Source organism: Saccopteryx bilineata, chromosome 5 (assembly GCF_036850765.1).
Source record: "Saccopteryx bilineata isolate mSacBil1 chromosome 5, mSacBil1_pri_phased_curated, whole genome shotgun sequence".
Lineage (NCBI taxonomy): Eukaryota > Metazoa > Chordata > Mammalia > Chiroptera > Emballonuridae > Saccopteryx > Saccopteryx bilineata.
This window is the reverse complement of record NC_089494.1, coordinates 261601694-261622922: the sequence shown is the minus strand read 5'-3', so window position 1 is coordinate 261622922 and position 21229 is coordinate 261601694. Positions and strand designations below refer to the sequence as shown.

The following is a 21229-nucleotide window of genomic DNA, read 5'->3' as shown; positions in this document are numbered from 1 at the left end:
CACATTGCAAAGCCTCAGCCTGGCCAGCAGGGTGGTGTCCCCAAAGGGACTTGGGCTTCACAGCTGAGGCTGCAGAGCATCCTGGAAGTACCTGCCAGGTGTCCCCTTTCTTTTCTAAAATCCACATCAGAGAGTCCCCAGCCCTTACCCTGGTGGCGGGTGCCTTGTCTGGATACCCCCACCTGGAGAGGTTGAGAGAACGGCTCACAGTCACAGCGTCAGTGAGCGACAGGGCTGGGGGCTGAGGGAGGCACGTCCTCCTCCTCCCCGGGACCTTTTCACCACCGCATTATGACCTCAGTGTGTGGCGACAGTGAGGTGGCCTCAGCCTCCCAAGTAGACCCTTTGGTGCTCTTCCCCATGTCCCCTCTGCCCTCTACTTTCTTCCGTTTCTTTCTTCTCCTTGCCTTCTCAGTCGTCCCCTTCCCCACGTCCCCTCCCCCTTCCTCCTCCAGGGGACGGTTTGTGGCGGGTTCTTGGAGCCAGGCAGGCGTGGTTCCAGATCCGTGCTCTCGACATGTTCACGGTCTCAGAGAGCAGCCTGTGTGTGCGCCAACCGTCCGGGAGTGTGCGTCCTGCCGTCAGGTGGAAAATCCACCTGACTAATCGGGGTTCCACCTGGAATGAATGGTTGTATGATTGATTCAGGGAGGAAAGACAGACAGACAGAAGTGAGCTTCCTGCCTGTCCACTTTTTTCTGTATAACTGGTGAGCTAATAGAGTAAGCTTGGGTCACTGGCTGCTGTCCTGAGAGGCAGAGGACACACACACAAATTATGTGGCTCATTTGAACTTTCCCACTGTTAGAAATACACCTGTTTATCTGTCTACCTGTAGCTGTTTGTATGTCCGTCTCTCCGTTTATCTATCCATCCATCCATCCCTCTCTCTATCTCTGCTTTTTACCTAACACTGAAACTTGATGATTTTTCACTCAGTAAAGAAGACTTCCCTCATTGTCTTTTCTCAAGCGTAGCATTTCACAGTACACGTGATTCTTAAATGACTTAACTGGCCCTCGAATGATGGACATCTAGGTTCTTTCCAATCCTTTGATATTTGAAATGACCTTGGAACGTCTGCCTATGCCCCACAGCCTTCTGTAGTGAGACACACGGAGCAGCTGTTACTGTGTCCATGCTGAGCCCAGTGGGACTCAGGAGGGCGGAGAGGCCTGTCCACGGTCCCACCGCTCTGGGGGGCGGGGTGGACCCTAAAGCCTAGGTCTCTTCATGCCCATCCTGTCTTCAGTTAGCAGATCTGTTTGAGGGACCCAGAAATGGAGGGGATGTTTCCGTTTGCCTTTGCTGTGTTCTCCTGCTGTTTTTGCACAGAGCATAGAGATACATTCCTCATGCATATTCCTGGGCGACATTTAAATATAAATGAAAATGGCATGACCGCGTTGCTCACGCATCCATTCTCCCTGGGAGGACTTGCCTGGCGTTGCCCTGCGTGTGGGTGGCCCGTGGATCACGCATTCGTTCGCCCATTCGTTACTCGGCCACCGTGTCCAGGTCTCAGGATGAGCGGTGCCTGCGCGGTGCGTTAGCAGCCCTCCGTTGGGGAATGGGTTTCCCGCACCGCTATCCATGGCGGGTCCCATCGCGACTCTGCCGCTGCCTCCGGGCGACGACGCGGAGGTGGCGGCTGACGCCTCTGTCAGGAACAGCTCCACACTTGTCATTGCGGAAGTGACTCGAGTTTAAGCGTGAGAATAACGTGCCCGTTCTCAGACGCCCTGGGAAGCGAGGAAACCGACAGTAGAGGTCCCAGGAACACTGAGACTAGAACGGCACGTTGGAAGGGAATTTGTTACAGGATGAGGAGTGGGAAATCCATCCATCCGAGGACCGGGAAAGCCCCTGGAGGCTTCTCTCCGGCTCCGTGTCCCCCCCACCCCCATTCTGTCCCCGAGGCAGCCTCTGTCAGAGTCATCTCCCTGAAGCGTGATTTGCAGGGAAACCTTCCCACGGCCCCCACCCAAATCCCGGTTCCCGAGCGTGGCGTCCGAGGGTTCACAGTCAGTCTCCGTTTCCCTCACTGATCCCGTCTTCTGCGTCTGCCTTCCGGGGGGTCTTTTCCAACATCCAGATGCGGAGCGCTTTCTCCACCAGGAGACTCACGCTGCAGGATACGTTGTAGATCCTGCGGGCTTAGGAATTCTCATCCTGGGCGGAGACCTGGGACTGCCCGGAGAGCTGAGCGCTGGAAAGAGTGACCGCAGAAGAAGGCACAGACTGTGAAATTGACCGTCTCAGTTATTTTTTCAGTGTCCCATTGTGCGGCGTCGAGTCCATTGACGTTGTTGTGCGACCATCATTACCGTCATCTCTGGAAATTTTTCATTCTTCCAAACTCAAACTCTGTCCCTGCTGAGCAGCAACTTCCCAGCCCCTGGAGCCCCCTCCTCTGCTTTCTGACTCCGTGGGTCTGAGTCAGCTAGAGACCTCGTCGAAGTGGAATCATACAGTATTTGTCATGTTGTGACTGGTTTATTTCATCAGCGACATGTCCTCAGGGTTCATCCGTGTTGTAGCTTGTAGCCTGTGTCAGAATTTTCCTCCTTTTTTTTTTTTTTTTTTTCCTGAAGCTGGAAACGGGGAGAGACAGTCAGACAGACTCCCGCATGCGCCCGACCGGGATCCACCCGGCACGCCCACCAGGTGCTACGCTCTGCCCACCAGGGGGCGATGTTCTGCCCCTCCCGGGCATCACTCTGCCGCGACCAGAGCCCTCTAGTGCCTGGGGCAGAGGCCAAGGAGCCATCCCCAGCGCCCGGGCCATCTTTGCCCCAATGGAGCCTTGGCTGCGGGAGGGGAAGAGAGAGACAGAGAGGAAGGAGGGGGAGGGGGTGGAGAAGCAAATGGGCGCTTCTCCTATGTGCCCTGGCCGGGAATCGAACTCGTGTCCCCCGCACACCAGGCCGACGCTCTACCGCTGAGCCAACCGGCCAGGGCAAGAATTTTCCTCCTTTTTAAGGCTGAATAATATTCCCTTCTATGGATGGACCACATTTTGTTTATCTATTTGTTGGGCCCTGGGGTTGCTCTTCTGCTTTTGCTTGTTGTGAATAGAATCCCACAGACAGACCTGTGTAGATAAAATGAAGGACTTCACGGGCTACTTTGTTTATACTTGAGCTCTCCTTTGCAGGGGAGGGGTGCACATTTACAGGCACCTGCCCCTGGGGGCGCTCAGGCTGGTGAAGTCTGGGAAGCATGAGACTACCTTGTTCACTGTAGCAGATTTCTAGAAAAATTGCAAGAGTTAGTGGTTGTAGAGAGGAAATACGTAGATGCCAGAATGAACCACTTAGTTGCGTGAATGATGGAGGGAGTGGATTGTCTGACTTGGAATTGACCGAGTCCTCGGTGCTGGGTCCTCCCCTGGAGGAGCTCATAGGTGTGGTGAGTGTCCCCCTGGGTGAAGAGCATGGGGCGTGGGTGGGACAGAAGAGTGTGACAGACACATGTGATGTGAGGGTGCTTGCGCAAGCTCACTGGGGACCAGAGACCCAAATGACAGAAAGGAGATGTTCAGGAGAGCAGGGGCTGGCACGGCAGACACGGAAGGAGCATGGCGTGGAGGGCAGAGCGTGGTCAGGGAGGGGAGCCCCAGGTGTGTGGGCGCAGGTGGCAGAACGGACCGGACCAGGCCAGGTGTGCCGCAGCTGGGGTCAGCGTGAGGCAGGCCGCCGAGCCTGCTAGGAAGTCTGAACCTCGTCCTCTGCGATGGGAGGCCTGGAATGACTTTGTGCTGGATCACGGCAAGGTTTGGGGTACCTTCAAGAGTGATGAAGGCGGAATGAACAGTTAGCCCCCACCCCCGCGGAGTCTTTGTTAGCAGAGGTGCCCTCGTGGTCTGAAACTGGGGATTCCAGGGCTGCCTCTTTGGGGGTATTTGAGACCTTCCTCGGAGTCCGGAATTCAAGCCCACTGCCCGTGGGAGATCTAATAGGCTGCCATGTGTAAGCCGCTCTCCCCCCACTGACGCCCTCTGGTTTCTGCCCCACCCCCCTCCCCAGGTCCGAGGGGAGCTGCTGCGGGAGAGGGTGCAGCAGCTGGAGGCCCAGGAGGGCCACTTTGCGGAGTCCCTGGTCTCCCTGCAGTTCCAGAAGGCGGCCCGGGCGGCCACGACGCTGTGGGCGTACACCGCCCTCCTGAGCATCCAGGACCTGCTGCTGGAGGAGCTGAGCGAGTCGGAGACCCTGACCAAGTCCGCCTGCGCCCAGATCCTGGGGTCCCACAGCCCGGTGAGTGCGGACCGGGGCGGGGCCACGCGGGAGGGCGGGGCCACGCGGGAGGGCGGCGCCGTGCCCCGCTCAGGCCCCGCCCCCACTGCTTCCTGGTGCCCTCCTCGGGGTCTGCACCCTCCTCCGTGTCTGCGCCCTCCAGTGGGTCCTCACCTGTCCTTTTGGGGTTGTGGCGAGCGTTCTGGGTGGTAACTCACCCGGGAGCACACTGTACGTTTCATTTCCTCTAAAAAAGCAAAACACACCTTTTGGTTTCAACCTTTTGAACACCTCTGCAATGGGCGCACCTTCCAGGCAACAGCCGTATTGTTTTTTCCTAATGCTGTGACAAATAACAGTGTGGCTTTCCATGAAGGGCACTTCCAATGCCATGAAATACCAGATGACCACTAGCTTTTATGAGTCTAATTATTCCCATTATTCCCATTTGCTGCCTTCCTCCCCCCCCCCCACAAGGTCCGAGAGAGGCATAGTCATGTAGCAAAAGCTATGGAAGTAACTGTTTCCGAGGACTGGTTTTAGGTCCTTGATGTATAGACATTAAAACTTCATGCATTATCTGTTTTTATAATGCTTATTTATAGCAAGGGAAAGGGGGCTTGGTTGGTTGAGTGCCTGTGTGGACGATTTAAGTGCCAGTAACTCTTCAATTAATTGTGCATCTTGAGATGATCGTTTGAGCATGACTAAAGAAACAAGCAGCAGTTTTATGCTGCGTTACAATTATGCTCTCTGTTTCACCTTACATTACTTGCCGAGCCCCGCCAGGAAGGAGGTATCATTGTCCTGCTCCATTCTTGGGTAGAGAAGTTGAGATTCGGGCAGGTGGCGGGGTCAAGTTCTTTGCCAAGTCCACTGGGCTGATTTATCACAGGAGCGGGAAATGCAGTCTTGTTTCTGACGTCACCCCCTGGGTCACGTTCATGGCCCATCCCCGCTGATCTTGCCAACAGGGGTTTTCATGATTCCTTTGAAGGAGTCATAAATACCACTGGCCGCGGCAAGAATCCGAGACGGCCTTCCCGTATGTGTTATGCGCCTTAAACAGGGACAGCTGGTCTTAAGGATAGAAAGGAAGTGGCAAGGTCATTAGTATTTCAGCCCAAACCATCCAGATGCTGGATAAATAAAGGCAAGCGTGCTTTCTGATGCTTTGTGAGCGAGCTCAGGAGAGAACATGTAAAATCCCCGAGTGCCTCAGGTATCCAAGGAAGCTGAACTCGCAGAGGGACGTGAACCCCACTGAGGCTGAATGCCAGGGGCAAAGGGTGAAGCCCGGGGCCCAGAGGTTCCGGGGGTATTAGGACATGGGGCTGGGGGTGTTTAGGGGTAGAACGCCCAGTGAGGCCTGGGAGGAGAAGACCACCTGCTGTCAGAAGGAGCCACCAGGGAAACCTGTCTGACTGCAGCCCTGCTCCAGGCTGGGGGTTAGGGGGTTTTCCCTGTAAATCTCTCATCAAAAGCTTCCACAAATGTGAAGAAGGAATCCCCAAGTACTTTACCTGTTCAGTCAGGAATTCCCCAGTGTGATAAATTAAATTAAAATGGTTCCAGGTTGGCCCACTGCCCTGGTACATGGCCAAGGCAGGGGCAAAAAACCCTTTCCAGAGAAAAACAGTCTCAATCTGGGTACTTTAGGGTTTCCACGGGTGAAAGTTCTCAACTTAAATTAGAGAAGTCACTGGATGTGTAAAGAAGCCAGGCAAGAGGACGTATATGTGGGAAAAAACAACAGATAAAAAACAACAACATTAAATCCCCAAAGGCTTGACATGCTGGAATCATCAACATAGAATGTAAAGTAGTGATTTACGAAATTATCAAGGGAATTAAAGATAATGCCAAATGGCTTAAAGTTTTCATTCACCTGGAGAGCTAAGCGATTCTTAACGGGCATACATGGAACAAAAGACTTAAAAGAACAGAAAGAAAAATTGATAGAAGAGCAGGGAGGAAGTGAGAACTGTGCAGTCATCCTGGGAAACCTCTGCTCACCTCTGTCTGCAGCTGATTGGCTGGTTGAATGAAACCAGCAAGTGAAGGTGTGGGTGAACCAAGAACAGCTTTAACAACCTGTGTTTAATGTCCACATACACAGCCTCGCAGCCAACGGTTAGGAAATATACTTATTCTTCCTCTTCACGCGTTGCCACAGTTAAAAATGACTGACTGTGCAATATCACTTTGACCACCTTTCAAAAGAAGGACGATTAAGTTTAAACCAGTTTTTTTTGAAAGATTATTTCCAAAAGTCTATATATAATACTTTGGAAGTTTTAAAACATACTTCTGAATAACTCATGGGCTGAAAGAACCATCATGGAAATTTAAAACAACATAGGACAGAGAAACAATGTAAATACGACACATCAGACTTTGTCGGGTTCAGCTAAAGCAGTTTTTAGAGGGAAATGTATGCCCTAAACGTACATGGGAGAAGAGGAGAGGCTCAAAATTATTGAGATCATATGAAAAGTTAGGGTGGAAACAACAGCAGACGAACCTGAAGAAAGTGGAAGGAAGGTCGCCTAAAAAAGGAAATGAAAAACAAAACCCCCATAGAGAGAATCAATAAAATGAAAAGTTGAATTTTCTGGAAGAAAATTCTCATAAAATTTACACATTTCTGGCCATACTGAGTATTAAAAAGAGGTAAGGGGCTAGTAAGGTAAGGAATACAAAAAAGAAACAACTATAGAGGCAGTAGAGTTGTTTGTTTTTTAAAAAAAAAAAATAAGAGAACTTAATGAGTAAAATATGAAAATTGAAATGAAATGGAAAATTTTCTAGAAAAATATGGATTGCCAAAATTGGCTCAAGTAGAAATTGATTCAGTAGTTTAAAAAAAGATACATATATTTTGGAACGTGCACACACAAAACAGCCTAACCCCAATGATGTTACAGGTGAGCTTCCCCAACTTCAAGGTAGGAAATATTTCCAGTTTCCTACTCCTTCAAATGATCCCTGATGTTAGAAAAGTAGGGACTCTACCTCAACTCACTTTGTGAAGCTCAGATAACCTTGAGATAACCTTGACACCAAAAACAGTAGGAGAAAGAGCCACTGCAAGTCATTCTTACTTGTGAATATTCATGTACAATGTACAATTCATAAACAAAACATCCAGCTATCTATTTTTAAAAAAAATGACTGCATATGGCCAGGTTGAATTTTTTCCCAGGAATATAGTTGGTTTAGCATTAAAACCTTCATTTGCAACATTTACCAGGTTAGCAGAGGAAAGAAAAAACTCCCACAATCATTTCTGTATATGCAGAATGAGGATTTTATTGAATTCAATGGCCATTCAAGATAAAATTAACACTAGGGAGGACCCGTCTGCAAGGCATTTACCCCAAACCCACAGCAAGTGTCCCTCTGTAAGTGAGTGGCATGGAGGTAAGCCCTGCCCTGAACTGCAGGTGACAAGATGAGGCCTCCCCTTTAGGGGAGGGCAGGTCCAGAGTCGTCACACGTCCAGTCAGGGACAAAGGAAGACCCTAGGGGCCTCTGGCTTCAGTCCCCGTTCCCATTGTGAGAAGCAGCCTCCCTTCAGCCCTCAAACACCTCCTGGCTCATTTCACTTGGAACCACCCCGCTTTCTGTTAGTAGCTGGGTCACCCAACGCTTCCCATTTCAACTTCATCGTGAAGCCCCTTCTGAGTGAACATCCACGCGTCCTTCTTCCCTGGTGTGCCTAGAATAGAAGAGTGGTTGTGTCTTGAATTGGAAGCCACTGACGATACGTCAGCCGATGTGGTTTTATTGCATCGGTGGTAAAACGGCGGATGGGATGCCAGTTTGTTCCCTCCCCCCCACACACACCCCCGCACCCCGATTAGCATTTGGAGGGGAGACAGACCTGTAGCCTGCCCCAGTGATGAGACGTTCCTCCGGTACGGTGATCGTTCTGTGAAAGCCGCGGTCCCACCCGGCGCGGGCTTTTAAAGCCGATCCACATTTGGGAGAAGTACAAAAGCACGACAGGAAATGCTTCGGAAGAAACGTCTCCTCAAGAAAACCGTGTCAGGGTCACCTCATTTCAGGAAAGGTTCAGCCTGGTTTGGGGACACTGGCACAGGTGCCAAGGCTCGGCTGCATCGGGCAGTGATGGGCCAGATGAAATAGGACGGACTTCCTCTGGGCGGATGATGCCCTCCGCAGAGGAACTGCACCCATGCCGTGGCTGCGCTTCGGGTGAAATCGCGGGCTGTCCACTGGCCCAGGTCTGAACGGACGTCGTCGTCTAGTCTTCCTTCGGGCTTCCTGGCCGCTTGCTGCTGGTCACCCTGCCTGTCGATTCTGCCGGAGCTTTCTCAGCTGATGATATTTTTTAATTTCTCTTTTTATATGTTTCTGCTGCCCAGTCTCATGGCTCTGACAAATCTAGACCTGAAAATCGAAACTCACAGTAAGAGCAGGCAGCTCATGTGATCTGAGCTCTCCTCAAGTCCAAAGCATCGTGGGAAGGGTGGACACCTCCCTTCACCCCGGGGCATTTGCCGTGTGCATTCGCAGATGAGGGAGCGGAGGTTTGGGGAGGTTCAACCTTTTCCCCAAGGTCACGCAGCCAGAAAGCGGCACCCACACCTTCCGCTGGAAAAGCCCAGCTCCTGTTCGAGTGTGAATTTCCATCGTCCCCTCCCCTGCTCCCTCTACCCCGGTCTCCCCTCCACACTGAAGCCAGAAGAACCTTTCTGAAAAATCAATAGACTGTCGGCTGCCCGCCGCCCCAGCCCTGTATTTAAAACCTCACCTCTGCCCCTCCCTCCCGAGGACCCTGAGGTTTAGCCCCGGACCTCCTGGCTGCTTCTGAACACTTGAGACATGTTTGGCCCCCTGAGGGACCGCTGCCCACAGGTCTCTGTGCACCCCCTGTGACTCCTGTCCCTCTGCTGGCCGGGCCTGTGATAAGGTGCCAAGAAACTATAAAACTTAGCGTTAGCAACGCCATTTTAAAGAGGAAAAGTCAGGCCTCTTACCCCTTCCTTCTGTGGAGAAAGGGGAGAGAAGAATGCAGGAGGAGGGGCTTGCGAGGGCAACTGGGTCAGCTAAGTCGGAACTTAACTCCAGAGCGAAGAAGATAGAACGTATCTGAAAACCCTCTTCTCTTTTCTTAAAAGCCTTTAGAAAAGAATGTTCATGTACCTTAATTAAGAATTCCTACGCTCTGACTCACCCTCCCATCCTGAAGTCATGAGAGTGACGGATACCTCTAGACAAAGGGGTCACGAGCCCCTCCTTACCCACCCCAACTGGTATGTGACTTTGTCTATAAAAGCAGGCCTCAGAACTATGGGGGGGGGGGGCTGCAGGATTTGGGTTTGTCTTACCCCCTCCCCCTGTAGTCGCCGGCCAATAAATTCCTCAAAAATTCATCTGGACTTGGTGTCTTTGGGGAACTCGCCGGTCAGTTTACAGCAGGCCCGTGACGCAGCACACTGCTGAGACCCTGTGGTCAGGACGCTCAGCGGGATGGGAGGCCATGATCAGAAATCGCAGCGTGTCAGGAACTCCTGCTCAGAAGCCTATGAAGATTCCACGGTCCCGGGGGCAAGCCCATGCGCTCCCCACACTGCAACCTCGGTTTATTCCTCTGGTCTTCTCTTCTCTCTTGGTTCTCCAGTCATGTTTCTGAGCCTTTCAGGGGCGTGGAAACCTTTGGAGAATTTGATGCAAACTTTGGCTCCTCTGCAGAAAGGTAGACATTCTGTATTTCAGGGGATCAAGAACTCCGTCCCCTCAGGAAGCCCATCCAAGACCTCCTAGGGTTAAACCTCACCTTACCCTCCATCCCGCTTAGAGACTGGCCACCCCAGTGAATAACAGGTTCAGTCTGCCTGCATCTCCGTGGCTCGGGACCCTCCTGTCTACACCCCCGCCCCCTTTACCCACCTAAACAGGCTGTGGGCCATCCCTTGTACCCAGATAATCTGATTCCAGCAGCCTAAGAATGCCGACTTCTGTTTGGGCAGTGAGAGGCAGTATAGTCTGGTGGTTAAGGACACAAACCCTGAAGCCATGTACCTGAACTCACACTCGAGCAGAAAGGTCTGGGGCAGTGATGTCAGGCGACTGCAAAAACGGGGTGTGGTCTTGTCAGCTCTGGCTGCTCCCAACAAAATACCAGAGCCTTGTGGCTTCCACAGACCTTTGTTCTCTCCCAGCTCTGGGGGCTGGAAGTCCAAGATGGAGGTGGCAGCAGAGTGTTTCTGGTGAGGGCCCTGTGCCTGGGTTGCAGATGGCTTCTTGTTGCACTTCACATGACAGAGAGAGAGGGAGCTCTGGTCTCTCCCTCTTTCTATAAAGCCACTAATCCCATCATAGGGGCCCCACCATCATGGATGACCTCAGCAAAGCTAATTACCTGCCAAAGGCCCCACCTCCTAATTAGCATCCCATGGCAGGGGGGCAGGGGAGGGCTTCAATGCAGGGGTTTGAGAGGATCGAGTATTCATTCTGTACCAGGCGTATATACCTGGGTGGTGAGAAGGCACATTGAGCTGGGGTCTGTGCGTCTCAAAGCACTCAGGGAGCCCTTCACCAAGGGGGCACATTTTAAGCCAAAGCTCAAAGGAAGACTCAGAATTGGCCAGGCAGACAGGGAAAGGCACTGCAGGTGGAGGCGGCAGCATGTGCAAAGGCCCTGGGGTGTGAAATCATGGTGCAGCCTCATTGCACTGTTCCCCAAGGCTGGAGTGGGGAGGACGGTAGCAGCAGGTGGAATAAGGTTGCTGGTGCTCACCTGCTGCCCACCTGCCTGGGGCTGCCCACCTGCCTGGGGCTCACCACCCACCCCTCTGTGTGCAGGAGCTCCAGGAGCTGGACAGGAAGCTGGAGGACAGGCTGGCCCAGCAGGAGGCGGCCCAGCTGCAGCCGGCCCTGGCCAGTGGGCAGCAGCGGGCAGGTGCCAGGCCCGGGCTTCTGAACACGGAGTCTGAGGACACGGATTCTGAAAGGCAGGTCTCTGCTGTGCTGCGAAGAGCCCTGGGCAAGACCCAGAAGTTCCTGGAGGAGCACCAGCAGAGGTGAGCCGGGCCGATGGCTCTCTGGGGTGTGCGTGCGTCGGGGGCACCAGGCTGCTCACGCTCAGCGGAACGAGGAGGCACCGTCCCAGTGCTCGGGCACAGACCGCCAACCTGGCAGCGTCCTTCCCGGACATCTTCCTAAGCTTCATTTTCTTTATAACATCACTGGGGTTCCACTGAACATAATGTGTTTAAACTTTTTATTTCAAAGTAACTAGAGACTCTCAAGAAGCTGCAAAAATGGTTGCGAGGTTGCACGTGCCCTTCACCCGGCTGTCCCGGCGGCAGCACCTCACGTCACCGTAGCGCACGGCCCACGCGGGCCACCGGCAGTGACGCGGGCCCACGGCAGTGAACAGAGGCCCTCCTGGCCTCCCCGGTCCGTCATGTTGGGGTCCTGCTTTTGTAAAATCAGGAAACAAAGGACCAGTCTTTGTTTGGTATTTCTTTACATTCTCTTTCAACCAGCATCAGACAGTGAGCCTTTGCCCGTGGCATTAAGAACTCTCAGGAAACATAGTTTTTATTTTATTTATTTATTTATTTATTTATTTTTACAGAGACAGAGAGTGAATCAGAGAGAGGGATAGACAGGGACAGACAGACAGGAACGGAGAGCGATGAGAAGCATCAATCATTAGTTTTTCATTGCATGTTGCAACACCTTTATTGTTCTCATATGTGCCTTGATTGCTTTCTCATATGTGCCTTGACCGCGGGCCCTCAGCAAACCGAGTACCCCTTGCGGGAGCCAGCAACCTTGGGTTCAAGCTGGTGCGCTTTTGCTCAAACCAGATGAGCCCGCGCTCAAGTTGGCAACCTCGGGGCCTCGAACCTGGGTCCTCTGCATCCCAGTCTGATGCTCTATCCACTGTGCCACCGCCTGGTCAGGCAGGAAAAATAGTTTTTAACAGCTTCCCAATTTTCTGCTGGGATTATAATGCTGATGGTCCCGTTTCTGAAAACACGCACACATATTCATCGGAAGGAAACAAGACTAAATTGTAATAGATGTGGTTTCCGAACAGTGAGATTACAGGTGATTTTAGTTTATTTGATTACACTTTTCTGTGTAAACTCAACCTGAAAGTGGAATGCTATTCCAATGAAGTGATTTTATGAGGGGCTGAGCCCCTGTGAGCAGGAGGAGATGCTCAGAGCTGCCCACTTGATTGAGAGCAGGGTGTAGGCCAATGCATGCCCTGACGTGCTCTGCGCTTCCTGGAGGAAATAGCCGATGGCCAAGCTTTTGATGTGACTCGTACCTGCAGAGGGTGTGGGTTGCATTCACTTGCAAGAATACAGGGTGGATGATCTGAGATGCCAGCTTGAGTGGGCTGAGGCGTGGGTTAGACAGAGCCCTTCGTGGGGAAGTCAGGAAACCTGATAGAGATTCTTATGTGAAAAGGTGCCACCTAGCCTCTGGGGTCAGAGCCAGGACATCCTTGGGAGATGGCCCTGGGTCTCCTGAGACACAACGGCACACGGTGGACGAGACCCCAGCTCCTGGTCTTCTTGAGCACAGCCAGGACAACTAATTCTGAGCATTTTCTTTTCTTTTTTAATTGAGATCAGGGGAGGGAGAGAGACGGACTCCTGCATGTACCCCGACTGAGTTCCACCTGGCAAGCCCCCTATGGGGTGATGCTTTGCCTATCTGGGGCATTGCTCCATTGCTCAGCAACAGAGCTATTTTTAGTGCCTAAGGCCATGGAGCCATCCTCAGCACCTGGAGCCAACTCACTTGAGCCAACTGAGCCATGCCTGAGGGAGGGGGAAAAAAGGGGAAGAGGTGGAGAAGCAGGTGGTGGCTTCTCCTGTGCACCATAACTGGAAATTGAACCTTGGACATCCACATACTGGGTGGACTGCTCTACCACTGAGCAAACCAGCCAGGACCTGAGCATTTTCAAAGTAGGGTCACAGGCCACGCTGCAAAGCCATCCTGAGGTCCACCACACACCTGCCTCGCAGCTTCTCGCTTCGAGGAGCACTCCGTCCTGGTGGGTCCTCCCTGATACATTATTGCAAAGCAGTCTGGAGAAGGAGAGGGTATGCCTCCTCTGTCCACCTCTCCTTCGTGGATTTAATAGAAATGGAGCACAGATTCGATTGGGATTCTCTGTTATTTAAATAACGAGACGCTCCCCTAGGATGGCTTTATGATGACACTTGGGTTTTGTGTCTCTCCAGTTTGAGAGAGGAGCAGGAGAACAGCGTCGTGCTGGAAGACATGCTAGAGAGCATGGAGGCGGACACCTTCGTGACCCTGTACAGCCAGGTGAGGACCTTTCTTGCCGGCATGTCACTTGACCCTTTCCTCAGCGTCCACCTTCCCTCACCTGTGGGACGGGGATGGTCACAGGCACCTTGGGGAGGGCCGGGTGGGTCTATCCACGGCCCCTCGTGCAGAGCAGGTGCCTAGAGCACCTTCCCTCACCTGTGGGACGGGGATGGTCACATGCACCTTGGGGAGGGCCGGGCGGGTCTATCCATGGCCCCTCGTGCAGAGCAGGTGCCTAGAGCACCTTCCCTCACCTGTGGGATGGGGATGGTCACAGGCACCTTGGGGAGGGCCGGGTGGGTCTATCCACGGCCCCTCGTGCAGAGCAGGTGCCTAGAGCACCTTCCCTCACCTGTGGGATGGGGATGGTCACAGGCACCTTGGGGAGGGCCGGGTGGGTCTATCCACGGCCCCTCGTGCAGAGCCGGCGCCTAGAGCACCTTCCGTCAGGGCCGACAGCCGTGAAGACGGTCCTAACTGTTGCCCCGCGCGGTGCCTTCTCTGGGTGACCTAACAGGCACCCAGACGTGGTTCCTCTTCTCAGTCTGGGAGGGGTTTAGTGTACACAGAGTCGGTTCCGCCAGGAACAAAGGTTGGTCCTTGAGACGTGGGTTCCATGCAGAGGCCCATGAGACTGCTCGCCACGTCTCAGCTTCTCTGGGTCGAGATCGGCAGATCTGTCTCGTTCTGGACAGAGTTGGAGGCGTCTCCTCCTTCCCAAGAGACGGGGCCCCGGGGCCGTGTGCACGGAGCCACGTGCGGAGCGAATGACCCGAGTCGGCCAGGTGTGCTTCATGTGTCCACGTGGGCACCCCGGTTCCTGTAGGTTCCAGGAAACCCGACGTGTGACAGTTTGGACGGAGGTGCCCACGGCTGACCTCCTGCAGTTCTGTGGTGTCAGGGTCAGGTTCCGTGTTTCTTCCCACCTTTCCTCTCTGCGCTTCCAGCCACCGTACGTGTTCAGGTCGAGAGGAAAAGGTGGAACGCGATCGCCTCGACAGCCTTCTCCTTCCCAGAGAGCAAACCGCCCTCAGGTCCCTGCAGCAGGTCCTAGGGGGCACTGGCCTGTGGACCCCCCAGCTGCAAATCCAGTAGCTTTTTCCCAGCAGGGAGTCACAGGGAAAATGGGGGCACTTATCAGTGTCGAGCCAGCAGAATCGGCCAGAGCTGTCCACAGGCGCACCCAGTGTGCAGTCGACTCAGAGTCCACTGCTGCTGTACCAGGTTCCCACAGCGCAGGGGGACCCCAGAACACGGGTGGGCTGCCCTAGAGTTCCGTCGGTCAGAAGGCCCACCCACAGCGCAGGGGGACCCCGGCACACGGGCGGGTGGCCCTAGAATTCCGTCGGTCAGAAGGCCCACGTGGGCTGCGGCAGACGGAAAGCAGTGTCAGCAGCTTGCGTTCCTCCTGGAGGCTCTGGGGGGGAGCCTGCCCGCTTCCTGGAGTGACCGGCAGTGCCCGGCCCACCACGGCTGCAGCACGGGCCCTGTTTCCTTGCTGGCTGTCAGCCGAGCCGCGCCCAGCTTCTAAGGCACCTGCCGTCCTTCCGTCACTATCCAAGCCGGCGAATCACACCTCTCTCCTGCTCCTCGCAGTTGTTACGTCGTCTCTCTCAGATGCCGCCCAGCGGGGGCGGGTCCCTGCCTTTGAAGCGTCTGTATGATGATGAGGGTGGACGCACCTGGGTGGCCTAGCACAGTCGCGGCTCAAGGTCCTTCACCACATCCACAGAAACCCCTGACCATTAAGGGCATGTATTCACAAGTTCCAGGACTGGGTATAGACCCCTCGGGGGAGGGAGGATATTTTTCTTGAACCGCCCCAAACCAGAAGTCCAGGTCAGCACCGGCCGTGTCAGGGTCAGTGGTGAGTCTAAGGTGCCCCTTCCTCTCTGGCATGAGAGCTGACCTGGACGTTCTAGACAGCTAAAGGACAGGCCATCTCCCCTGTGACAGGACCCAGCAAGGTACTGGACACCATTATCTCGCTGTCTTGCAGTTGAACAGCCCAGTGGCTTCCGGACATTTCCATTGTTCCCGGAGCCTGTGCCGTCCACACCCCGGTGCTGTGTTGCCTCTCGGAGCATGAGTGGGAGAGGGATGCGTGACTAATGGTCGCTGCTGCGGGCCGGGCCATTAGCCGCGGCGAGGGAGCTGCAGGCAGTCAGGATGGATGAAGACTTTGGAAATGTGGTGGGGAGCCAGGGCTGCTGACCACATAGATTGTTTTGACAGCCCTGTGAATCTGGGAACATGATTCTGCCGCCGCGCTCCTGAAATATTTATTTCCCTGGGACACCACGTCAGAAGCCCCGTAATCCGTTAGAACTGGCTGTTCACCAGAGTTAGAGCTCCCTGCTGTTAAACCCCGTAGGAGCTGAGGCTGGCCTCGTACCTGTCCAAGCTGACGATGGTGCCCGCGGCCACGCTGCGCCGCCTCCTGAGCGTGGCTCTGCCCACAGCCCCGCAGCCCGAGCTGCTGGCCCTGCTGGACTCGGTCAGCCAGAAGCAGCCGGACCACGGGGTGGACGGTGACGGTGGGGAGCCGGCCGACCTGGGCAGGAGGGGGTGAGTCAGTGTCGACTGCATTGGGGATACAGGGGGTGGGGTTCCGGAAGCAAGACAGATGGAGGGAGGGGGTGGGCCCCCCGGGCCCTGCACGGCATGCACCTCCCCTCGTGGGCGCTCCATGGCCCGAGCAGCGGAGGTGTCCAGACATCACTGTCAATCTCCCCCAGGTCCCACAGGGCCCACATGCTCTGTCCACACTTCCTCTGCTGTCCCCAGTTTATTCTTCAAGTGCCATCTGAAGAAAATAAGCTTCCCGGGCTGTAAATATGCCGCACACACAATCAAGACGATGGAAAATAGCCACACGTTAAAAACAGAGTAAAAACACATAAAAGGAAAATCCTTGGTTCTCCCAGCTGGAGAAAATGACCATTAGCATTTTAATACAATTTTTCCTCCAGCCTGTGCTGCTCTGCTGGGTTATGAGTGTGTGTGAGTGTGTGTGAGTGTGTGTGTGTGTGTGTGAGTGTGTGTGTGTGAGTGTGTGTGTATGTGAGTGTGTGTGTGAGTGTGACCGTGTGAGTGTGTGTGACCGTGTGTGTGTGTGAGTGTGTGTGTGTGTGAGTGTGTGTGTGTGTGTGTGTGAGTGTGTGTGTATGTGAGTGTGTGTGAGTGTGACCGTGTGAGTGTGTGTGTGACCGTGTGTGTGTGAGTGTGTGTGTGTGACGTGTGTGTGTGAGTGTGTGTGAGTGTGTGTGTGTGTGTGTGTGTGTGAGTGTGACGTGAGTGTGTGTGTGTGTGTGTGAGTGTGTGAGTGTGTGTGTGTGTGAGTGTGAGTGTGTGAGTGTGTGTGTGTGTGTGTGTAGTAATCATAGTATACACACTCTTACATCCTGCTTTCTAGAACCTTAGAGCAGAAGCAGATTTTCTTATTTCCTTTCAACTCTGGTCAATGTGCAAAATCATTTTATGTAATAATTATCACACTACTGAGACTGAGTTTCCTGTTGTTTTACTGAGAATTAAAAATTCATACTTTTCACGGTTATTGAAACACCTTCGTAGATACTATTTTGAACAGCTCCCTAATAATTCCCTCCAGCGTGTATGCTGTGTGACCCTATGTTACTGGGCTCTTAGTGTGGGCTCTGTTTTCCTCAGTCAGGGATGGTTCTGCACAGGGACTTTGCTTCCAGGTCCGGTTCCAGATGTGAACGGGGTGGGCCACGGCTCTTGGCAGGGTCAGGCCCCGAGCAGGGCTCTGGGAGGTGACCATGCCTCTGCTCTGTCCAGTCTCGGGGCTCACATGTCGTAGTTTCTGGGGGCAGGCAGGCAGGTCCCTTGTGTCCCAGGTACCTTGTGACATCATTTCAGAGTCTTGGGTTTCAAGCCACGGACACTGACTGATCTCAGCATGAAAGGGTGTGTGAGGGACCTTTCCGCACGCCCAGTCCCAGGGTCAGGCAGGACCAGGTGACTATGAGGGTGTCCCCTCTGGGACACTGCCCTCAGCGGACCAGCCTTCTCTGCCGGAGAGTCAGACTCCTGGAGAGAGAGCCCGGCCCCGCCCAGGAGGGGGCTCTGCACCACCGGCTGGGCAGGGTGAGCCAGCTGCACAGAGCAGGAGCCTGGCCAGAGCTGGGCACAGACAGGACCCTTGGGCCCACTCTGTCCTTCATGGACTTGACTTCAACCCAGGGATCTTGCACATCACCTAAAGGACCCCATTGCTTCGTGAATGTTCCCTGTGCTCCCTCTGTTGGGACGCCAATACTCCACTCAGAGGTTCCCACTTCTCAGCAACCTTCCTTCACCTGACTCATGTCCCCCGTTACCTGTCTGTGACCTCTGGACTTGAGGTCCCATGAGTCTGGGCAGAGACTGTCTGGACCAGGCGAGAGAAGGTGCCCGGTCCACATGTCTGGAATGGGTAGGAGCCCAAACACCGAAAACCCCAAACTCCTCGTGTCAAAATGGAACGTCGTGCTTCTTAGGATGGCGGATGTTGGGAAGATTCGACTCCTTTTGAAAATATAAGATGCTCCCTTCTCGCCTTCAGGAAACACCAGGGCTGGTGGCTCGCCCTCGAAAGCAAACTGCGGGCAGAGCTGCTCAGCGAGGGATTAGAGAAGACACTGTGGGCGCGCCGGCGGAAGGCGAGGTAACGGGGGGGGGGGGGGGGGCCTGCTCTGCTTGGGTGGGGGGGGGTCAGCCAGGCCCCGGGGGGGGCCCTGCTCTGCTCGGGTGGGGGGGTCAGCCAGGCCCGGGGGGGCCCCTGCTCTGCTTGGGTGGGGGGGTCAGCCAGGCCCGGGGGGGGGCCCTGCCCTGCTCGGGTGGGGGGGTCAGCCAGGCCCGGGGGGGGGGCCTGCTCTGCTCGGGTGGGGGGGTCAGCCAGGCCCGGGGGGGCCCTACTCTGCTCGGGTGGGGGGGGAGGTCAGCCAGGCCCGGGGGGGGGCCCTGCTCTGCTCGGGTGGGGGGGGGTCAGCCAGGCCCGGGGGGGGCCCTGCTCTGCTCGGGTGGGGGGGGAGGTCAGCCAGGCCCGGGGGGGGGCCTGCTCTGCTCAGGTGGGTGGGGGGGTCAGCCAGGCCGGGGGGGGGCCCTGCTCTGCTTGGGTGGGGGGGTCAGCCAGGCCGGGGGGGGCCCTGCTCTGCTCGGGTGGGGGGGGTCAGCCAGGCCGGGGGGGGCCCTGCTCTGCTCGGGTGGGGGGGTCAGCCAGGCCGGGGGGGGCCCTGCTCTGCTCGGGTGGGTGGGGGGGTCAGCCAGGCCCAGGGAGCCCGGGTGGGAGGGGCAGGGGGCCGGGGGGCCGGGCCTTCCTAAAGACCACGTGGCTCTCCGTGAGAGAATGCCCTCTCATCCTTTGTGAGCACTTGAGTCACTGTCCTGATTCTAACCAGTGGACATGCTTTAGTGGGATGGCGTTCAAAGGAGAGTAGTTGCCTAGAGACTTCTGACTGTATAACTCGACATAGCCGTCTGGTCACACTGAGCCTCCCGGGGAGGGGGCGTGGCCAGGCTGGAGCTCGCGGAGGTCAGGTGCAGAGGCCCGGATTGGGGACATCCAGCCCACCTCTGTATTCCCCTAAACCCCCAGGCCAGGGCTTGCTTCCCTGCCGAGTCTTTCCCCATTAGCTGTGGGGACTGCACGGCCGGCGAGCGGAGGAACACCGGGAGCAGTGGTTGTAGATCGCTACACACGGCTGGAGAGCCAGTGACATCAGGGAGACTCGTGATGGGTTAAACCATGATGCCCAGTGTGTGCCGGGGGACAGCTGATGTCCAAGGGCAGTGTCGAACCCCGAGTCCTGCCCCTTCCCTAATTGCTCAGAGCCAAGGTGGGGGTGCCGAAACCATGCTTTCTGAGGGGTCCGTGAGAGAAATCTTGGAGACATGGGTGATAATAGGCTGCGTATCAGAACTTAGTCCCCAAGAAACGAGGTCGGGATATTGAGCCCAACCCAAGAAGGTGAGATTCCAGCTGCTGCAGATGTAAAGAGTGAACAGGAGTCGAGTGCTTAGGATGAGGATGAGGACAGCGAAGGCGTTCCTGGGCTGCACTCCCAGAGCGTGTCACCCTCTCCTACTTCTAACACGACATCTTGCCTTACTTCTGCGGCTTTGCAGTCGGGTTTTATCGGCCTGCGTTTAGCGTGAGGACCGCAGGCAGTGGTGTCCTGGGAGAGGGACGGGAGCTCTCCTGTGTAGCACATGCCCATTTCTGTGGTGTAAATGCTCCCACTGGGGCGAATTTCAAGTGAATCATGTGATGACCACAGGCACCCCGAACGTCGGGAAACGGAACTGGTCGTGAGTCAGTAAGAGTTCTCTGCAGCACGCCACTGCCCCCAGGCTTCAGCTCATTCCAGGGGCAATCTGGTGACCCACAAGAAAACTCTTCTTTCTAACGGTACTTGATGGGGATCTAGGGACCAAGGAGGTCCTGCTAGGAAACTCCATCGAGGCACTCAGGAGTAGCAGTTGCCAGAAACATCCAAGGTGATCTTCTGTTTTTTTGTGTGTGTGTGTTTTGTTTTTAGCATCTTGAAGAAGTCATGTCCCCCTCTCACAGAGAGAACGCTGTTCTCTGGGAAAGGGAGTTGGCCGCACCTGTCCCTGGAGGCCAGGGGCGAGCTGGTGCCTGTGCCCGTCGTCGGGGCAGAAGCCATCGATTTATGGAACACAGGCGAGAAGGTGTTTATCTTCAGAAACCCAGAGGGACCAGAGCTCTCGCCACGCGCCCCTCCCAGGAAGAAGAAGAACTTCCTAAACACCAAGAAGGCCACCTGGGCCTCGGGCGTGGACTAGCCCACAGGAGAGTGCCAAGGGGTCTGCAGACAGAAGGGTTCGTTTCTCCTGCCCATGTGTGTGTGTGTGTGTGTGTGTGTGTGTGTGTGTGGCATACAACCTGCAAATACAAATGACTCATGGAAGACGCAGACACCCCACCAAGCCCGCACCCCGACTGTCAAGGACCCAGTTTGCTGTCATGAATTTCCAGATGGCCCACTCTCTTTGGCGGTGACAAGGGACATGACAAAACCTGGGGCAGCCATGAGCACTTGGCCCCCGTCGCCCAGAGCCTGCAGGAGAGACCTTGTATCTGATTCCCGTCCCCACTGGGTCTGGCTGCGTTGCGGGCTGGGTGTCGAAGGCAGGGCTCTCTCCTTACATTTTATGCTTGTTTCCTATTCTGTTTTTATCAGGGGAATTTTAAAAATAAATGTATTTGGCACAGAGCTCTTCCCCACGGAACACTCATTTTCGCTGAATGTAGGTGGGAGCCGGGGGCCCCTCTCCTCTTCCTTACGCCTTGTGTTTCAGCCACACGTGGTGCTGTTCAGCAGAGATGTGCCCTCTGCTGTTCCGGTGGCCAGAAAACATCTCCCATCCAAGTCAGAGTGATTTCCCCCTCTTTACGAACGAGTCCGTTCGGTGGCCCGGGAAGGTGGGTTGATGTGTGCGAGATCGTAAAGCTAGTACGCAGCGAGATTACGACTGGCCCCCTGTGGCCCCCAACCCTTGTCCTTCCTCCTGGGCTCGATCCACGGGCACGTAACAGCCCCCACCCGTTTGCCAACAAATACACGCAGGCCCTCACCTCTCACAATGTGCTTTTCTGTGTCCTGACCCTTCCCATCCTCACAGCAGTG

General features: G+C 54.9%; 1 protein-coding gene across 3 annotated transcripts in view; it reads left to right on the top strand.

The window, feature by feature from the left end:
* Positions 1 to 20808, top strand: part of EVC2 (EvC ciliary complex subunit 2) — a 90789-nt gene extending 69981 nt beyond the window's left edge. For all 3 annotated transcript variants that reach the window (XM_066280779.1, XM_066280776.1, XM_066280777.1), the window contains 6 exons: positions 4029 to 4256; positions 11070 to 11287; positions 13481 to 13568; positions 15946 to 16139; positions 18142 to 18243; positions 20117 to 20808. In XM_066280779.1, coding sequence (XP_066136876.1) covers positions 4029 to 4256; positions 11070 to 11287; positions 13481 to 13568; positions 15946 to 16139; positions 18142 to 18243; positions 20117 to 20384 — 1098 coding nt within the window. In that variant the 3' untranslated portion in view covers positions 20385 to 20808. The remainder of the gene's footprint in view (positions 1 to 4028; positions 4257 to 11069; positions 11288 to 13480; positions 13569 to 15945; positions 16140 to 18141; positions 18244 to 20116) is intronic.
* Positions 20809 to 21229: the final 421 nt, after the last annotated feature.